This window comes from Azolla caroliniana, unplaced genomic scaffold, assembly GCF_043228905.1.
Source record: "Azolla caroliniana isolate FFs.n. ecotype wild unplaced genomic scaffold, voAzoCaro1.0.p SCAF_11, whole genome shotgun sequence".
NCBI classification, from domain to species: domain Eukaryota; kingdom Viridiplantae; phylum Streptophyta; class Polypodiopsida; order Salviniales; family Salviniaceae; genus Azolla; species Azolla caroliniana.
In genome coordinates this window covers 20,369,743-20,386,349 of record NW_028230446.1, presented here as the reverse complement: position 1 = coordinate 20,386,349, position 16,607 = coordinate 20,369,743, and the positions used below count along the sequence as shown (strand labels likewise).

The following is a 16,607-nucleotide window of genomic DNA, read 5'->3' as shown; positions in this document are numbered from 1 at the left end:
ATATGGGTATTATTTTTGAGAGGGTTCACAAAAACATATGCACATACAAATATGCATACATACATACATACACACATACATACATACATACATACATACATGCAAGGGCATTGTGGGGTTTTTCATGAAACAATCGAATAGAGCATTAGAAAAAGACAGGAGGGTATCGTTGGCAATTTCATGATGAATACAACGGGGTATTCGTTACACAAATAATAGTGGTAATCAAATTAGTATGTAGTGTCATATTCTTGAACTTGGTCGGAGGATGGTTTCCTGATTTATGTATGAGCCAAGCCACCTTCTATAGTCAAGAAGTCTTCCTGTAATAATCTCTCCTTCCTAACTAATGTGAACGGAGCTTCTTTTTGGGAAAAATAAAATAAAATACTAATCAAAATAATTAACGAAACATTTACATTTCTACAGGAAACCCCAGCGCTTCTTAGGGTAAATTCTTTCTGCACTGCGATGCCGATGGCGAGCTCGAACCTCCTCTTCTTCTTTTCCTGTGTTCTCCTTCTCACTACATATCCTTCCCGCGCTTTCTACCTGCCTGGTGTAGCACCTCAGGATTTCAGCAAGGTAAAGCTTACCTTTCTTTTTCATCTTTACTTTTTTGATCGTCTCGAGATTGATCGCAATCGATGTCTTGATTCGATTCGTTTCGGATCTATGTCCGTTTCTTAATCAAAATCTGTGTCGTTTCGATCACTCTTTTCATTGCCCTTTTTTTCACCCGATCTTTACTATTTTCGAGTCGAGATCTTTGTATTTATATAAATATTTTTTTGTTCCAATAAGATTGATTTTACTGAAAAGATCTCATCTGATTTTCGCTGCAAGATGTTACTTATACTGAATTTTGTTTTACTCGTACCCATGAATTTCTGTTTGGTGAAGATGTTTTCCCCTTTTTGATCAGTAGTTTATACCTTAATTTTGTTTCCCAAATGACTTGATTTTGTTGAAGCAGCTAAAAAATTGCCTGAATTTCCTTTGAAGATGACCAGTTTCTCGATTTCATTAAGAAACGTACCCCTGATTTTTTATCCAAGATGAATAATTTTTACCCTTGATGAATAATTTTTTCCTGTATGTGTGCAATAAACACTGTCTTAACTATGTCTGATGTGTAAATTCCTATATTATTTTCGTTGGATATAAAGTCCACCTTATTTTGTTCCAAGATGATTGCTTTTACTTGTTTAGTTGAATGGATGCTACCTGATTTTCTTAAGAAAGGGACATCTTAAACTTGTACTGATGAGCAACTTTTGGTTTTTGGTCCAAGATGTCTGTTTAACTTGTTTCGTTGAATTATTTTTACGATCTAAATGTTTTTATTTGTTGGACGAATAACTTCTACCTGATTCTTGTTCAAAGATTAATGCCTTTACTCATTCAGGTGAATACGTTCTATGAATGCCTTTATTTTCTATGAAGTATAATTGATGAATGATTTACCTGTTGTAATGAATAAGCTCTACCAGTTTTACCTATCAAGATGACTTATTTTGTTCTTCTAATGCATAAATTCTTCCTGATTCAGAATTAAAGATAATTTATTTACTCATTTTCATTACATGATTTCTTTGAAATATAACTCCTTTAACATGCAGTGATAAACAATATCTACATAATTTTCTTTCCAAGATAATTGATTATCCCTCTCTGATGAATAAATTTCTCTGTTCTGCACACATCAGGGGGATGATTTATTCGTGAAGGTTAATAAACTAACCTCTACGAAGACACAATTGCCATATATCTACTATGATCTTCCTTACTGTAGACCAGAAAAAATAATTAACAGTGCCGAGAATCTTGGAGAGGTGTTAAGAGGAGATCGCATCGAGAATGCACCTTTCTCGGTATAGTATCAAACCTTTTGTACCTCTAATTTATGAAATTCTGGAATAGATGTTCTATTGAAGTTCAGATAAGAGATAGCAAGATGTACATCCCGTATGTCATAAACATTTGATCTTAGTTAAGAGATGGCAAGTGCATGCTATGTGATGGAACTATGTGGTAACTTTGCTTTAGTTGCAAATAAGAGATTCCAAGTTTTAAATGATGCTATGAAACTAGGAAATAGCTATTGGATCTCAGTTGACATTGTGAGTGTGCCATCTGTGGTATGATGTACATTATGTAATCCCAACCATTTTTCACCATTTACTTCATGAAATAAATTTTCAATTTTAGTTCAAATAAAAGATAGCAAGATGTAGAATGTAATAAGAGATAGAATGGATCTTTTATGCCTTGTTCATAATTTTTATGTATACTATTGCTACCTGATCACTTTCTTATCTCAGTTTCAAATGAGAGATAGCAAGCTATGCAATGTTATTTGCAAGATAGACAAGCTTTCAGCTGAGGATGCTACCAAGTTCAAGGAAAAGATTGAGGATGAGTATCGAGTCAATATGTAAGTGAGTTCGCAACTACTTTGATTTGGTTGTAGCTATATTTGTAAGTATCTAAACACATTATTTTTCATACTTTCTCATGCTAATGCTGTTCAGGATTCTTGATAACCTGCCTGTTGCAATAAAGAGACAAAGACATGATGTGAGCTCTTTCTTTTATGAAAGGGGTTTGCCTGTTGGGTTCAATGGGAAACTTGGTGATACTGAGGTATGAACTCTTTTTAGTAGAAAAACGAGTCAATTTATGCAATAGAAGCTGTCGATGTAACCCTTCTTCTTTATATCAGAAATTGGAGTATTTTATCCATAACCATCTCGCTTTTGAAGTTCTATATCACGAGGATACTAAGACAGATACATCTCGAATTGTAGGTTTTCAGGTGACGCCTTACAGGTATTTAAAAACTGGTTTCAAATTCGGGTTAGGCTATTCTTTGCCGCGCTAAATTTATTTATTTTGCATTACCATTGCATTCAATTATATTTGTAGCGTTCATCACGAATATGAGAAACCATGGGATCTTTCAAAGCCACGCCTCACAACATGCAATCCAAATTCCAAAATATATGTTACAAATGCTATGCCACCTCAGTTGGTTGAGGAGGGCCAAGAGATCATTTTTACATATGATGTCACATTCATGGTACTGAATTGTTTGTTGTCCCTTATCAATAGCTTCTATATTCTGATAGTTTTTCTCGCCCACCAATAAGGTTATATCTTTTCTAATTGTTGTAATACTACCATTCAGGCGAGTGATATCCAGTGGGCTTCACGCTGGGATGTCTATCTTAACATGTCAGATGATCAAATCCATTGGTTCTCTATCATAAATTCCCTCATGATTGTATTGTTTCTATCGGGTATGGTAGCCATGATAATGATGCGAACTTTGTATAGGGACATTGCCAAGTATAATGAATTAGAAACACAAGATGAAGCACAGGAGGAAACAGGATGGAAACTTGTGCATGGAGATGTGTTTAGAGCCCCACCACGTGCAGGGTTGTTGTGTGTCTATGTTGGATCAGGTGTACAATTATTTGCAATGACACTCGTCACAATGATATTTGCTCTTCTTGGATTTCTTTCGCCAGCAAACAGGGGCGGTTTGATGACAGCTATGTTGTTACTTTGGGTATTTATGGGACTTTTTGCTGGGTATTCATCTGCCCGTCTTTACAAAATGTTCAAAGGATCTGAATGGAAGAAGAATACATTGAAGACCGCTTTCTTATTTCCTGGTGTTGCATTTGCTCTATTTTTTGTTTTGAATACATTGATATGGGGAGAGAAGTCATCTGGAGCAGTTCCTTTTGGTACCATGTTTGCGTTGGTATTTTTATGGTTTGGAATCTCTGTACCTTTGGTGTTTATAGGAAGCTATTTTGGGTACAAACAACCAGCAATTGAAGATCCAGTTAGAACAAACAAGATTCCAAGACAAATCCCTGAGCAAGCGTGGTATATGCAGCCTGTTTTCTCAGTGCTCATTGGTGGAATATTACCATTTGGGGCGGTGTTTATTGAGCTTTTCTTCATACTCACATCAATATGGCTAAATCAGTTCTACTACATTTTTGGGTTCTTGTTTCTCGTCTTCGTGATCCTAATCGTGACGTGCGCTGAAATAACAATTGTACTATGCTATTTTCAGCTGTGTAGTGAGGATTATCACTGGTGGTGGAGAGCATATTTAACATCCGGCTCTTCAGCGATTTATCTTTTGCTCTATGCAGTGTTCTATTTCTTCACAAAGCTTGATATTACAAAACTCGTTTCAGGTTTGCTTTACTTTGGTTACATGATCATCATCTCCTATAGTTTCTTCGTGCTCACAGGAACAATTGGCTTCTATGCTTGCTTCTGGTTTGTGAGGACCATATATGGATCTGTGAAGATCGATTGAATGAGTACAAGTTTGAAATGACAATTTTAAAAGAGAGAGAGATCTTGGATGAGCTAAAGCCATAATGCAGTGATACAACGGTTTTTTGTTAATGGACTGTGGATGCATTGGAAAAATATCTGCAAGCGATTGAACCATGTAATGCTATTTCCCCACTTCAAATATATATGTAAGCATCACTTCCTCTTCTTTCTGTGCAACCTCTTACCTGAAACAGATGTTTCAGGATAGATAGGAAATTGTATGAGGAATTATATACATATGTTAGAAAACATCAGCATTGTAATGATTAAACCATCTTTCTCTGAATATTTCATTCTGTGGTCTTTTATGTTCTGAAAGGACAGGAATAATTTGATGTTTATAGACCTAACTGACTACCTGTGACTGGTAAAATAGCAAACTCAACATATCCTCTTAAAATCATTATCATGTTTGTTGTTGAAACTGATAGCACTGGAAGTTTGGTTCCAGAATGTTATGATAATCTGTGTTGAATATCAAACCACCTTATTCTATAGATTTTAAGTTGCATATGGCTGTTTTGAGGGTGTTATGGATCATGTTCATATATGCAACAACAATATTTGTTGGCATTCATTATTAGATTACTAGCAAGTAATTGTATGGCTCAGAATGTAACTCATATATGGGCTCAACATACCATTCAAAACAGTTGCTTATGATTGTGGGCTCAATATATGATCTATATCAGAGCCAGTTGTGTTGATGTGAAATTGTAGGGGATTGGCATGTCTTGAACAAGGCCAATGGAAAATGGATAGGATATGAAGGAATGGAAAGCTATATCCATGTAAAAGGTTAGAGAAACATGTGAGGCAAACGAATTTACAAGACAGATGGGTATCACTTTATGCCAAATATATTAAGAATACAATCACTTGAACAATGCTGATTAGGAATGGAAAGTTATATCCGTGTTAGGGTTAGAGAGTGTGCAGGCACACATACGCAAAACCAATTGGTATCACTCTATATTGAATATATAAAGAAGGCTATAATCATTATCTTAAAGAAGGCCAATAGCAAAGGGAAGTGTTATGAAGTAATGGAAAGGTGTATCCATGTTAGGGTTAGAGAAAATATGTGAAGCACACAAATATACAAGAGCAATTGGCATACCTTCATATTGAATATATTATGTATTTAAACCTCTATGCTATCACTTAGTATTGTATCATTTTGCCATCTAATTTCAAATTTACTGGTAAAAAGTATTTAAACTTATATGCAAGCACTTAGTAGTACCATTTTGCTATCTGGAAGGCTCGGTGCTCTCTCGTTTTTCATTAAGATAGAGCCTCACTAACTGAAGGGTCAATGGGATTCTATTATTGGAAATTCTGATGATAAAGTTGCTCAGCGCCATCAGTTTCTTACTGTGGAAAGCTTCTCCACTTATGTCCTTGAAGAATGGCACTCCTTTTTGGTACTTTCAGCCAGAATGGTTGTTTCCTCCGACCATCACATGGGAATCAGGATTCAGAACTTTATAATTTGTTTACACTAATGAATGGATTTTCTTTTTTTTCTTTTAATCACAGATTGAACTGGTATATATCTAATGATTGTATTGAATATTACTTGAAACAAGGAAGATCTTCAAGAGATAGAGATGATGCTAGGTCAAAGTAATATAAACAAATTTAGGAAAGCGCCTATCCATTGTACTTGTATATATGTAATGATTGGATTGAATTTTACATGAAATAAGGAAGATCTTCAAGAGATAGAGGTGATGCTAGCTCAAAGTGGTATAAACAAATTTATGATAGTGCCTATCCATTCACACATGGCTGTAATCCAGATAATCTTTTGATATGTCAAAAAAAGAAGAAGAATTGTATGTAAACAATAAACCCCTCTTCGAGTTATGTTGTGATATCAATGGGGCATGAAGAAAAACCTCGGATAGATTAGTAAGTTGTAACAATGTTGTAACAAATGTTGTGGAGGTCAAAGAAATAACTAACATTGTTTATTCAAATATTTAATGATATTATGAGCCCTATAAAAAATCCATTTTTCATGCTAGGAGTCAGGACCAAACATATAAAAGTCTACTATCATTATATTGATGAAAAGGTGATTGAAGAGTCATAAATCTAAACTATATCACAGACCGAAAACCAAATCGCAAATATTCTCACAACCTTCTTTATAAAGCTAGGTTCTTCAAATTTTGGGAAAATTTAGAACTTTGTTATCTAAATATGTGCTTTGGGGGGGGATATTGAATACAACAAACAATGAGAGCTACAAATAAAATTTATCAAAGGAAAAGTTTGTCTAGACTCTTAACCAAAGACCCATTTGTTATGAGTCATTGTTATAACTCTACATGTCTCATGTAAGCGCTAGAAAAGCAATTTTATATGATGCCCTCTCACTTGACATTTAATATGAGTGACATATCATATGAAGATTTGATGAGAAGAATATTCTGAGTAAATCTTTATATTAGATTTAATATGAAACATATTATGTTTATGGGAAATTGAGATCCTTCTCTATCTGGACTTTTTTTAATAAAAAGGTCTATACTAAACCTTCTATTAAAAGAAGGCCAACACTTTCTTTGGCTATACTTGCTCAACTTTCTATAGAAAAATATAGGCAACACTCATTGGAAAGTGACCCCTTAAGGGAGGCACAACATTATTAAGTAGGAAGTAATTACGCACTACTTAAGGTGTACTTTCCTATTCAGCTATAAAACCGAAGTACACAAGTCTTAACCATTGGTCTAACGATATTGAGAAAATTAATATACATTTATACCATTTTTTTCTTGAGAATTTTACTTTATATTCTCTAATTTTGCATCTAACTCCTTACATGAGATTTGCAATTACGAGGTTATGTGCATAGGATGTGTTTCAAGGTTTTGGAGTGGTTCCTCCGTGTTGTATATATTGATCCCACTGTGGATTTGGGTTGAACTTTGTTTATTCTGTTTGCTAAATAATGTGAAGTAGTGTTTTTTTGGTAAAAAAGAGGATGTGTTTCAAGGTGATAAAATCACAATGTTATTGAGCATGTACTCCGTTTTGGTGATTAAATAGAACAAACAAATATTCTAGTTGGGTTAGTGAGCACTTGTGTGTGATTACCTTAATCATCCTTTAGATACTAATAATCACACAATAGAATGAGGGAGAAGACTTAGAAAAGAGGATTCGCAACTAAAATTGAACTAGAAGGTTAGACCAATGCCCAAATTCTTTTTTTTGGGTGATATATCCTATTAAATGTGGGGCTAACTTTAGAGTGTTGTTAATACAAGTAATACTATTATGCGTGTTGTGTGTGATTGTTAACTAAGACATATAAGTACCATACATGTTTGATATTTGTATGTTGATAACATTTTCTTGATATTCCTTGTCCAACTGTCAACATTGTGTGCAAGCTCTGTTTTTATATCCTTCATCACAAGACAAATGACAACTATGCATGATTCCTTGTCTAACATAATGTCCACAAACTATGCCCTCGTGCACTTCCTCGGAAACATTGTTTTCCATGCAAATAAATTGAGCTAGGATGAGACATATGAAATGTGGAAACTACCATTTCCTTGCCTATTGCCTGCCACATTATGCCTTATGTGCATGGGATAATTAGGCAAAATAGATGCCTATTGTATATGTATGATATCATTAGTTGTCACACTCTCTTGCCCTTCTTTCTTTAGAATATTGTCCAAAAGGTAATCTTCATGTGTGTCTTCTAACATCCATTCATTATAGTGCAGAATATAACTTTTGGGCTCAAATTAAATTGGGCCTTATAAAAAATGATTTCTCATTGATGTACTTAATGCATTGTGGAGCAACTAACTTATCTTGCGGGAGGATTCAAGAAGTTTGAGGAGTATATTCATTTGGATGTAAAAATTATTACTTTTCTCTAAAGATCAATTCCAAAATGGTTCCAATGGATTTTTTGGAATAACAATTTTGGTTCCAACGGAAGCCTTTTTCCTTTTGGTCGAGAGAGAATAATTTTGTAAAATTTCGAATCTATCATGATGTCCATTTTGGGCCCTTCTAGTTATAAACTATAGCTTCAAGCAAGCATAATGTTTTTTTGCAGCAACAACACCACTAACATCTTCCTCTCAACTTTCATGAGCCTTTTCGATAGATACCCTTTCTCTACAAGGAATCTTAAATCAAGTATCCATCTACCTGTATCCGTGTACATTATTGCTTTTATATATGTAGTGAATTGCTCCATTTAAGTTGTTTGTGTGTACCTACATATTTGATGCCACACACCATAATTTAAATGTTTGAAATCTACTTTCATGAATTTATAAGCGAATTTATGTAATTCTACTTTTGAATTAATTCTCTCTATGTTGCCATGGGTATATTATGAGTCAAAATAGCCAAAATAAGTGTAGAAACTCATAAGCTCAAAATGCTTTTACATTAGGTTCAAAGGTTAGCGAAGCATGCTCTACCACAATAGGATCCACCTTTGATCCCACTTGAACTTGCTTTCCCCACATTTTCAATTGTGATTCTCAACCCATCTTCTAAGATTGTATTTTCGATCATAATGTGCACTCTCAATTGCAAGGCCTATCAACAACATTCTTTAAAACTAAGAGACGTTTTACCAACTCCAAATACATCGAAAATGTTAACATGGTTGCATAGTTCATATCTTAGCTCTCTCTCTCTCTCTCTCTCTCTCTCTCTCTCTCTCTTCATGCAATTGCCCACTCTTGGATATAAAACCTATCTATTTCTCTAGATGATATGCAAGTTTGTTGGGCTAACTACCATTTGTTTGAATCTACATAATCTTCTTCTTCTTTTTTCCAAAAAAACACTACGTATTAGTTAGCAAACAATTACACCATAGACCACCAAAAATTCAGCAACCCTCACTTTGGCCTTCTCTTCAAAGTGGACATAGTCCCCACCTCATTTACAACAAAAGTATCCACAACTCCTATAACCTAGTAATTTGTACCATATCTATACATAGTTACACACCTGGGCACTGATGGAAGCTATTGGGGGAAACAACCATTGGGGTGCTTGGTAGTTCCATTTAGGCCCTGATGATGATCTTCCCACCATAGGAGAACTACCCCATTTCAACAGGAACTTTGACCGAGCTCTTTCAACTGCATCAGATTCCCCCTGAATCGAGTTGTACTGTCCCCGCAGCCAAGATACCATCTCGAACAAGATATTTAACAACACCTCACCGTTAGGGATCTTTTCTTGTTGAAAAACAAACTTACAATGCCTGGTCCAAATGTGCCAAACCGATAAAGAAGCCACCATCATTCATATCTCTTCAAAAAATTCTGAGTTAGTGCCAGGTCGAACTCCTGCACATTGAAACACCTTGCTACCCTACACTATAAATTCATGACCATGGGGGTTTAACTATTCAACCTAGCCTTCCTCTGTTAACTTTAGCCCCTGTATGGAACCCCATACCACTCTCCCATTCACGCCACATGCTGCCACTATCCTGAGACTTCTACCCCAAATGTAAATAGCCTCTCAACAATTCCAAAAACAGTGAGGAATTGATTCCAAAGGGTGTCCACATATCTTGCAACCAGCCTCATCACCATGACACCTGAGCCACTCCCCCACTGGTACCGCTTTATGTTTAAGAAGCCACAAGCAAAGCTTTATTTTTTCTGGCATATCGAACACCCATAGTCTCCTCCAAAATGACTTCAACAAGTCATTAGAAATGCCTTTATCCTTCCAACTATTGCGAGTTAGAGCAACACCCATAGATTTGGAGGCAATGACTTGCCTTCCTAGCTTAGTAGTGTACTCGAAAAACCGTTCCACTTTGTTTGTTCCCGGTTTCTGCCACCACACCTCCAGTGGGTCCCAATCCAACTCACATACGGGCTTGTGTCAACTATCTAAAGCTTACAATAAGATTCCAGCTTCCCTAGGTCCGGGTTTACTTGCCACTTCTTACCTTCCAACACTGCCACTCGCACTGCCAACCACTGCTCATTGTCTGCCAAAGCACTTAGGTTGCCCCATAAACAATACTCATTAGATGGACACCTCACCCTCACCTACAAACCACCCAAACCAGACCCCCTCTTCTTCGTTCAGGCTAGCTAGACCATCAACAGCCTTATCTATCAAACAGGTCACCTTTTCCAGCCTGCCAGTAAACCTAGTACCACCAACCGGACCCTCCCTTCTTTTCCTTTTGAAAACCTCCTAGTCTCTTACTGAACTCACATTGTACCCTACCATTTGTCCCCATGGCAAGTATTTTTTCTAGCCAAGCATCCTACCGTCATCGCTTTTAATGATGGGGTTCCAGAACAATGGTTGACGGAGTTGTTCCTGCCTTGTTTTTGGCTGCATTAAGACCAACCCTCTCTTAAACTTGACAAGGCTCTCATTATGGTGCGGGCCACCCTATCCTCCATGCTAGTCGGGTCTTTTAACTTTAGGCCTGGACTAAACAACCACCACTTCTTTGCCTTCCAAGGGTCGCCATTCCTCAGACACCAGAGTTCAGCTCTGTCCCTAAGAAGCAACTTCCACAATTTTGGTCCAGGTTGGAGACTTCGCACCAGGAGCTTATCGAGTAAAGCCTTACTTTGGTGAATCGAATCCACCATCCCAAGTCCACCTTGATTTTTTGCCTTGATCAAACAACTCCAGGCCACTTTAGCCGAACGTCGTCTCATGGTCTCTACCCGACCAAAGGAACCCTCTCACCATTGCCTTAATATTTTTGATGAAATCTTTATCTAACATCCAACATGCCAACGAGTACCACATGGTGGCCAACAAAATGTGGTTTACCACAACCACTCTACTTGCAAGGGAAAGCTTTACTGATGCCCATAACCGAAGCTTTTTTCTTATTTTGTCTTTCACTTGCTCAAGCTGATGATTCTTTTGAATCTCAACTCCCACCAAAAAGTCCAAATAACCGAAGCTTTACTGATCCCCATAATCGAAGTTTTTTTCTGATTTTGTCTTTCACTTGCTCAAGCTGATGATTCTTCTGAATCTCAACTCCCACCAAAAAGTCCAAATATTTAACAACCCTTCCATTAGGGACCCATTGAAAATCAGCATTAGGACGCTAAAGTGGTCATGAGTTTGGACTTACCCAAAACCCTCTACTTTTGTCCCAATTAATTTTCCCACCTGATGCTTTACAAAACAACTCAATCCGTTGTCGTGAGGATTTTCGGCCATGGTGAGAAAACCAAGTGGGATGGATAAAATGGGGATGTGCAATATTGCACATGCACCTAGAAGATTTGTAAAAGAAACAAATGTAAAAAAGGAAGGGTAAATGTAAGGTGTTAAAAGTGCACTACGAAAATTCATAAAGTGTAAATGTGATGTGCACTTATGTGCACATGCACATGTAGACTAAAGGAAGGCCAAATATTTCCCCATTGAAATAAGGGGGGGTTGACCTCTTCTTTATGTAATGTGCCTCACCCCTTACTACTATAAAAGGGAGTGAGGGGCCATTTTTGAGGGGTTTCCACTTTTTGGGTTTCTTTGGGTTGCCATTAGGGTTTCGGAATTTTGGGTTTTAGGATCTAATTTTAGGGGTTTCATTCTTCTTCATCTTCTTCTTTTCCCCTATCCGGTTAGGGTTTCATCTACAGGGTTTAGATTCGGCCTACACGGCCACAGTTGTAATTGGTGTGGTGCTTTCCATAATGTATCTTGTCTTGTTTAGATCTTATTCTCTTGAATCTTAATATCTTGAATCTTAATCTTTCTCTTCCTTCTCGGTTGAACTCCGAAGCTTCTCTCCCTCCTCTTACTCCCTAATCCAAGACCCTCGTGGTCCCATCCTATCCGACACGCACATGCGGATTTCCGCGACACCGTTTTTCAGCCTGTTGTAAATTAGCACCATTGTCTTGCAAATAGAGCATAGTGCATCTGCATACATGGAGTCCAACAAGTCCTTGCAAGCATGTGGGACAACCAATCCCCGAATTCCTGCATCCGGTCTATTTAAAAAGAAAGAGAATGCCTCTGAAATAAATAAATAAAGATAGGGGGCCAATGGGCACCCCTGCCTAACAGACCAACATAATGGAATTGATGGCCCTAGTTGCCCTAACACGAACACCCTACTCGAGCTTCCTTTGTAAAGGACCAATGCAATTGATATCCATTTGGAGGGTAGTCCCAACCGCTCCATGACTTTGTCTAAAAAAGACCACTGTACTCTGTCATATGCCTTCTCGAAGTCAAGCATGAGACATGCAATATGTTGATTGGTTTTTTTGCTAAGGCAATCGCCTGCCAAAAGGTGTTGACATTATCAATTATACATCTATTTTCCATGAATCTTGTTTGTCCAACATTAATTAGCGCATGCAAGTGGGGTTTGACCCTCTTGGCCAGAATATTAGCAAAAATCTTATAGATTGTGTTGAGCAACGTAATCGGTCTCCTTTGCCTCACATCCGTTACTATACCATGTACCTTAGGAATTAGACATATCAGCCCCTCTTTAAAATGCTACGGGAGATACCCAACATCCCATGCCTCATTTAGACCAACAACAAGGTCAACCTTAATCACTTCCCAAAAAATTTCAAATTTTTTTTTTGATAATCCGTTGACGCATGGACAAGATCTGCTACATATACTTGCCAAAGCGTCTGACACCTCCTCTTCCAAGAGAGGCCCTAACAACTAAACTTGTGCAACCTCTAAAATTCTTGGTTGCATTCCCTCCAATACAAATTCTGTCAGTGACGGTTGGTCTGGGAGACTATAACTATTTGAGAGTAGCCCACTATAGTAAGTTGTGACTGCCTCCATGATCTCCGATACATCCTCTAACAGTGAACCATCCTCCTTAATCAACTTAGGATTGTAGCTACTGTTTGTTCTCGGTTTTTTAAACTTAAAATTGTTGGTTCACCTTGTCCCCATGCCTGCTCCACCAAGTTGTTGAACTCATGAATACCATCTTATTTCTAGACACAATCAACTGTTGTAGTATTTCTTTAGCAACCTCCAGAACTGATCTCGACCATTGACACTTGGGATTTTTCTGAAGCATTCTTTGGGCAGCCGCTATCGCTCTTTTTAATCTCACATCTCTTTCCTTAGACCTCACAATTCTATTTTTAGTCTCTTCATGCAAATACATTGAAGTTTCAATAAACTTTCCTCGAAGATTATCCAGTGCACCACAACCAGCTAGGTTATTTTCCCATATACTCCTTATCTTCCTTCCCACCTCCACATCCTCAAAAAGTTTACTGCTAATCCTCAAATTGCAATCCCTTTTTTTCCTCCTCTGATTGACCATCGTAATCGTAACCGGCATATGATGAGAGTAAGCTGAACCTGCGATGATTTCAACATTGCTACCATATTTTTCCGGTTCCAAGCCTATGTATATTCTATCTATGCAAGACATACAAAAGCCATTTATATTGCAACCTGCTCTTGAGAAGCATAGCGAGCTCCGAGGCCTTTTTAGTACATACCAAGCATCTTTCACTCCCATTCTGCCCATCAACAAATCCCATGCAACTAACTCTGACCCATGCACCCCCGTATGCATGCCCCCCACCTTGTCCTCTATGTGCAAAGTCATGTTAAAATCCCCTGCGAGGATCCACGTATTTGCAATCGGTAGGCCATCGGCCAATTGCCTCCAAAAAAGGGCCCGCATCGCTGTCGAATTGGGCGCATACACATTTATTATTCCAATGATACATTACTACCATCTAACAGTCACATAGATGGCACGTCCCTCCACTATGGTGCCCTGGCCCACAACAATAATATCTGGATTATTCTTTATAGATGTACAAACACCCCCTTTTCTACCATGCTCACCCTGCGTTGGGGACCAAAAAGTATGCCAATCCCGCGCAAGAGGATTGGCAATCTAAATAATCTTTATTGAGGACATAGAGAGATCAAACACTTCAATGCATTAGTAATCCAAGGTTAGTTATAAGGTGTAGTAATGTGGGGCTCACTAGCTAAAACACCATAGAGATGGTGAAAAGATGTTCATAATGTCACACCCTTTTGGTCAAGGCAAGCATTCGATACTCAATGTGTTCTATGTGGCCATTCAACCATGCATCCACCCAATGCACTAGCCTAGCACAAGTTATTTAAGCTAGGTACACTCACTATGTCTCTTAGGCAAATAAATGTTCACTCTACTCAAGCATAGACTTCTAGTAAATAAATGTGCACTTTACTCGAGCATAGGTGTGAGTCATGACATGCAATTTAGTAGAGGAGACTCAATTCCAATCCTTTCTTGGATCTATAAGTCAAGATATTGGGCACCTCATCATCATCTCTTTTTGTCTTTCTCTCGTGGGCATACCATATCTGATTGGCATACTCTCATACTCTTTTTCACTTGTTTTCGAGGGCCACTATGTTTTTTCCCCCAAACAATGTTTTTCATTTGGAAAAATAATATAGAAATCTAGAATTGCAAAGTCAATTATAAAATAATGAAAAATTGAGCATTCAAATACATACAGAAAAACAAGCATAAGTTAATTCATGACAAAACCAAAAAAAGGGTTGGGAATTGAGAATAACACATAGGAAATGAATGTATATAATATCTAAAAGACTCATTCCAATTGTTCATGTTGATAAGATATGCAAATTAATTGGAGACCCATGTGAACCTTCCTTCATAGGCTATTATCGTCTTCTTCTAGAATAACTCCACTCACGAGTTGTAATGTAGTAAATGTTTCTCTTATTCTTCTACATTCTACAAAGATTGTAGCATTGTCACTAGGTCTTATGTTTTCTGTTTGCATCTTTACTCTTGTTTTTATTTTCCACCCATACATTTTCCCCAAAGATAATCTCCTTACTTTCTTTTCCAACATCTTTGCCTATAATGTGCGATTTTAGTTGGCCTTTGATCCACACACTAACTTCCAACTACATGGCATACAAGTAGGAAATTTTGGCATGCCCTCATTAATTGAAATTAAAGGCTAGATGAAAGGAAAGTTTATCATCTTATGAGTTGGAAATATCATTTGAATGCCTCTGTGGGTTTGTATCTTATCACCATTGTATTAGGATGATGCATTTTCAGCCATAGTAAATCTTCTCATGTAATTGTTGGTTCCTTTGCATGGCATTGTGAGGAAGATGCATAATAAAAGCGTATCTACCAAAGTCTCAACCACTTCACCATGCATATGTGACAACGTGACATAGCAAATCATCAAGTAGCCCACAACACTATACTAATTTCTAATGTATATTGGGCCTAAAGAGTATAAATAATTTTTAGGGAGGAATATCTATCTCAAATACAATATTGCATAGCAAGGTTCACGTATGTGCAATTGGTAATGCGAATATTCGTGAACCCAAAAAGTTTTTATTCCTATTTTGTCTCTTGACTTTCATGTACATGATAAAACTTTCTCTATGTACATACATATATGTAGCTAGTCATGGGTCATGTTAATGTATTTCACGTTTGCTATCAAAATTGATGGAGAAAATGAGTTTCCAAAGAGATTAATACTATATTAGTCTCTTTAACTTAGACAAGAGTGCATTTCAAATTGGGATATTTTGAAGACTTCAATCTAAATATGGGTTATTAATAATGTTACTAAGGTTATCTATATTGGAATATTGTGTAAAATATTGCAACACACACATACAACGAAAGTCATATGGAGTCTTGTTTTACTATGAGTACGTCCTAATGTTAGAGTAACTCAACATTTATATATCAATGTACAGCTTTAACTTTAACCTTCTTGTGCTTGGAAGCATTTAATGTGCAAGAGTCGTACATATTTAGACCTTTCAAAGGCCTTCGAGCCATGCATAAAATCACATCACCGAAGGTTCCATTTGCACCGCATAAACATAACCTTAGAACCAAAATGAAATGCTCATTGTGAATGCCTCAGGTACAAGACACAAAAGGTGAACCTTAAGGTTCCATATAAAAATAAATCAGTCATTTAGAGATGATTTAGAAGTGGTGGTGCATATTGATTATGATACTTTAAGGAAGTGCACATGGGGAGAAACAAATAGTTCTAATTTGAAAAGGAGAAATAGAAAAAGGAACAAAAATACACATCTTGACTTTGGATCTTTTATTATGTTGTGAACTTATCATTACATTTTGGATTAGTTGGAAAGGGGATAATTTTTAATATTTAAACTCAGCTCCATTTGTACGTAAAAATCTATGG

The 16,607-nt window shown here is 37.0% G+C and overlaps 1 protein-coding gene across 1 annotated transcript; it reads left to right on the top strand.

The window, feature by feature from the left end:
- The first annotated feature begins 424 nt into the window (after positions 1–424).
- On the top strand, positions 425–4,675 carry LOC147858426 (transmembrane 9 superfamily member 7-like). Its single transcript, XM_087326963.1, has 7 exons — positions 425–585; positions 1,710–1,874; positions 2,325–2,437; positions 2,535–2,646; positions 2,726–2,832; positions 2,929–3,082; positions 3,191–4,675. The coding sequence occupies exons 1-7, from the start codon at positions 472–474 to the stop codon at positions 4,346–4,348; spliced, it is 1,923 nt and encodes a 640-aa protein (XP_087183089.1). The 5' UTR covers positions 425–471; the 3' UTR covers positions 4,349–4,675.
- The last annotated feature ends 11,932 nt before the right edge of the window (positions 4,676–16,607 follow it).

Coding starts and splice junctions, on each gene's coding strand:
- LOC147858426 (XM_087326963.1), top strand. CDS start 472: ATGCCGATGGCGAGCTCGAACCTCCTCTTCTTCTTTTCCTGTGTTCTC. Junction 1,875..2,324: donor TCGAGAATGCACCTTTCTCG/GTATAGTATCAA, acceptor TTCTTATCTCAG/TTTCAAATGAGAGATAGCAA. Junction 2,833..2,928: donor TTTCAGGTGACGCCTTACAG/GTATTTAAAAAC, acceptor TTATATTTGTAG/CGTTCATCACGAATATGAGA.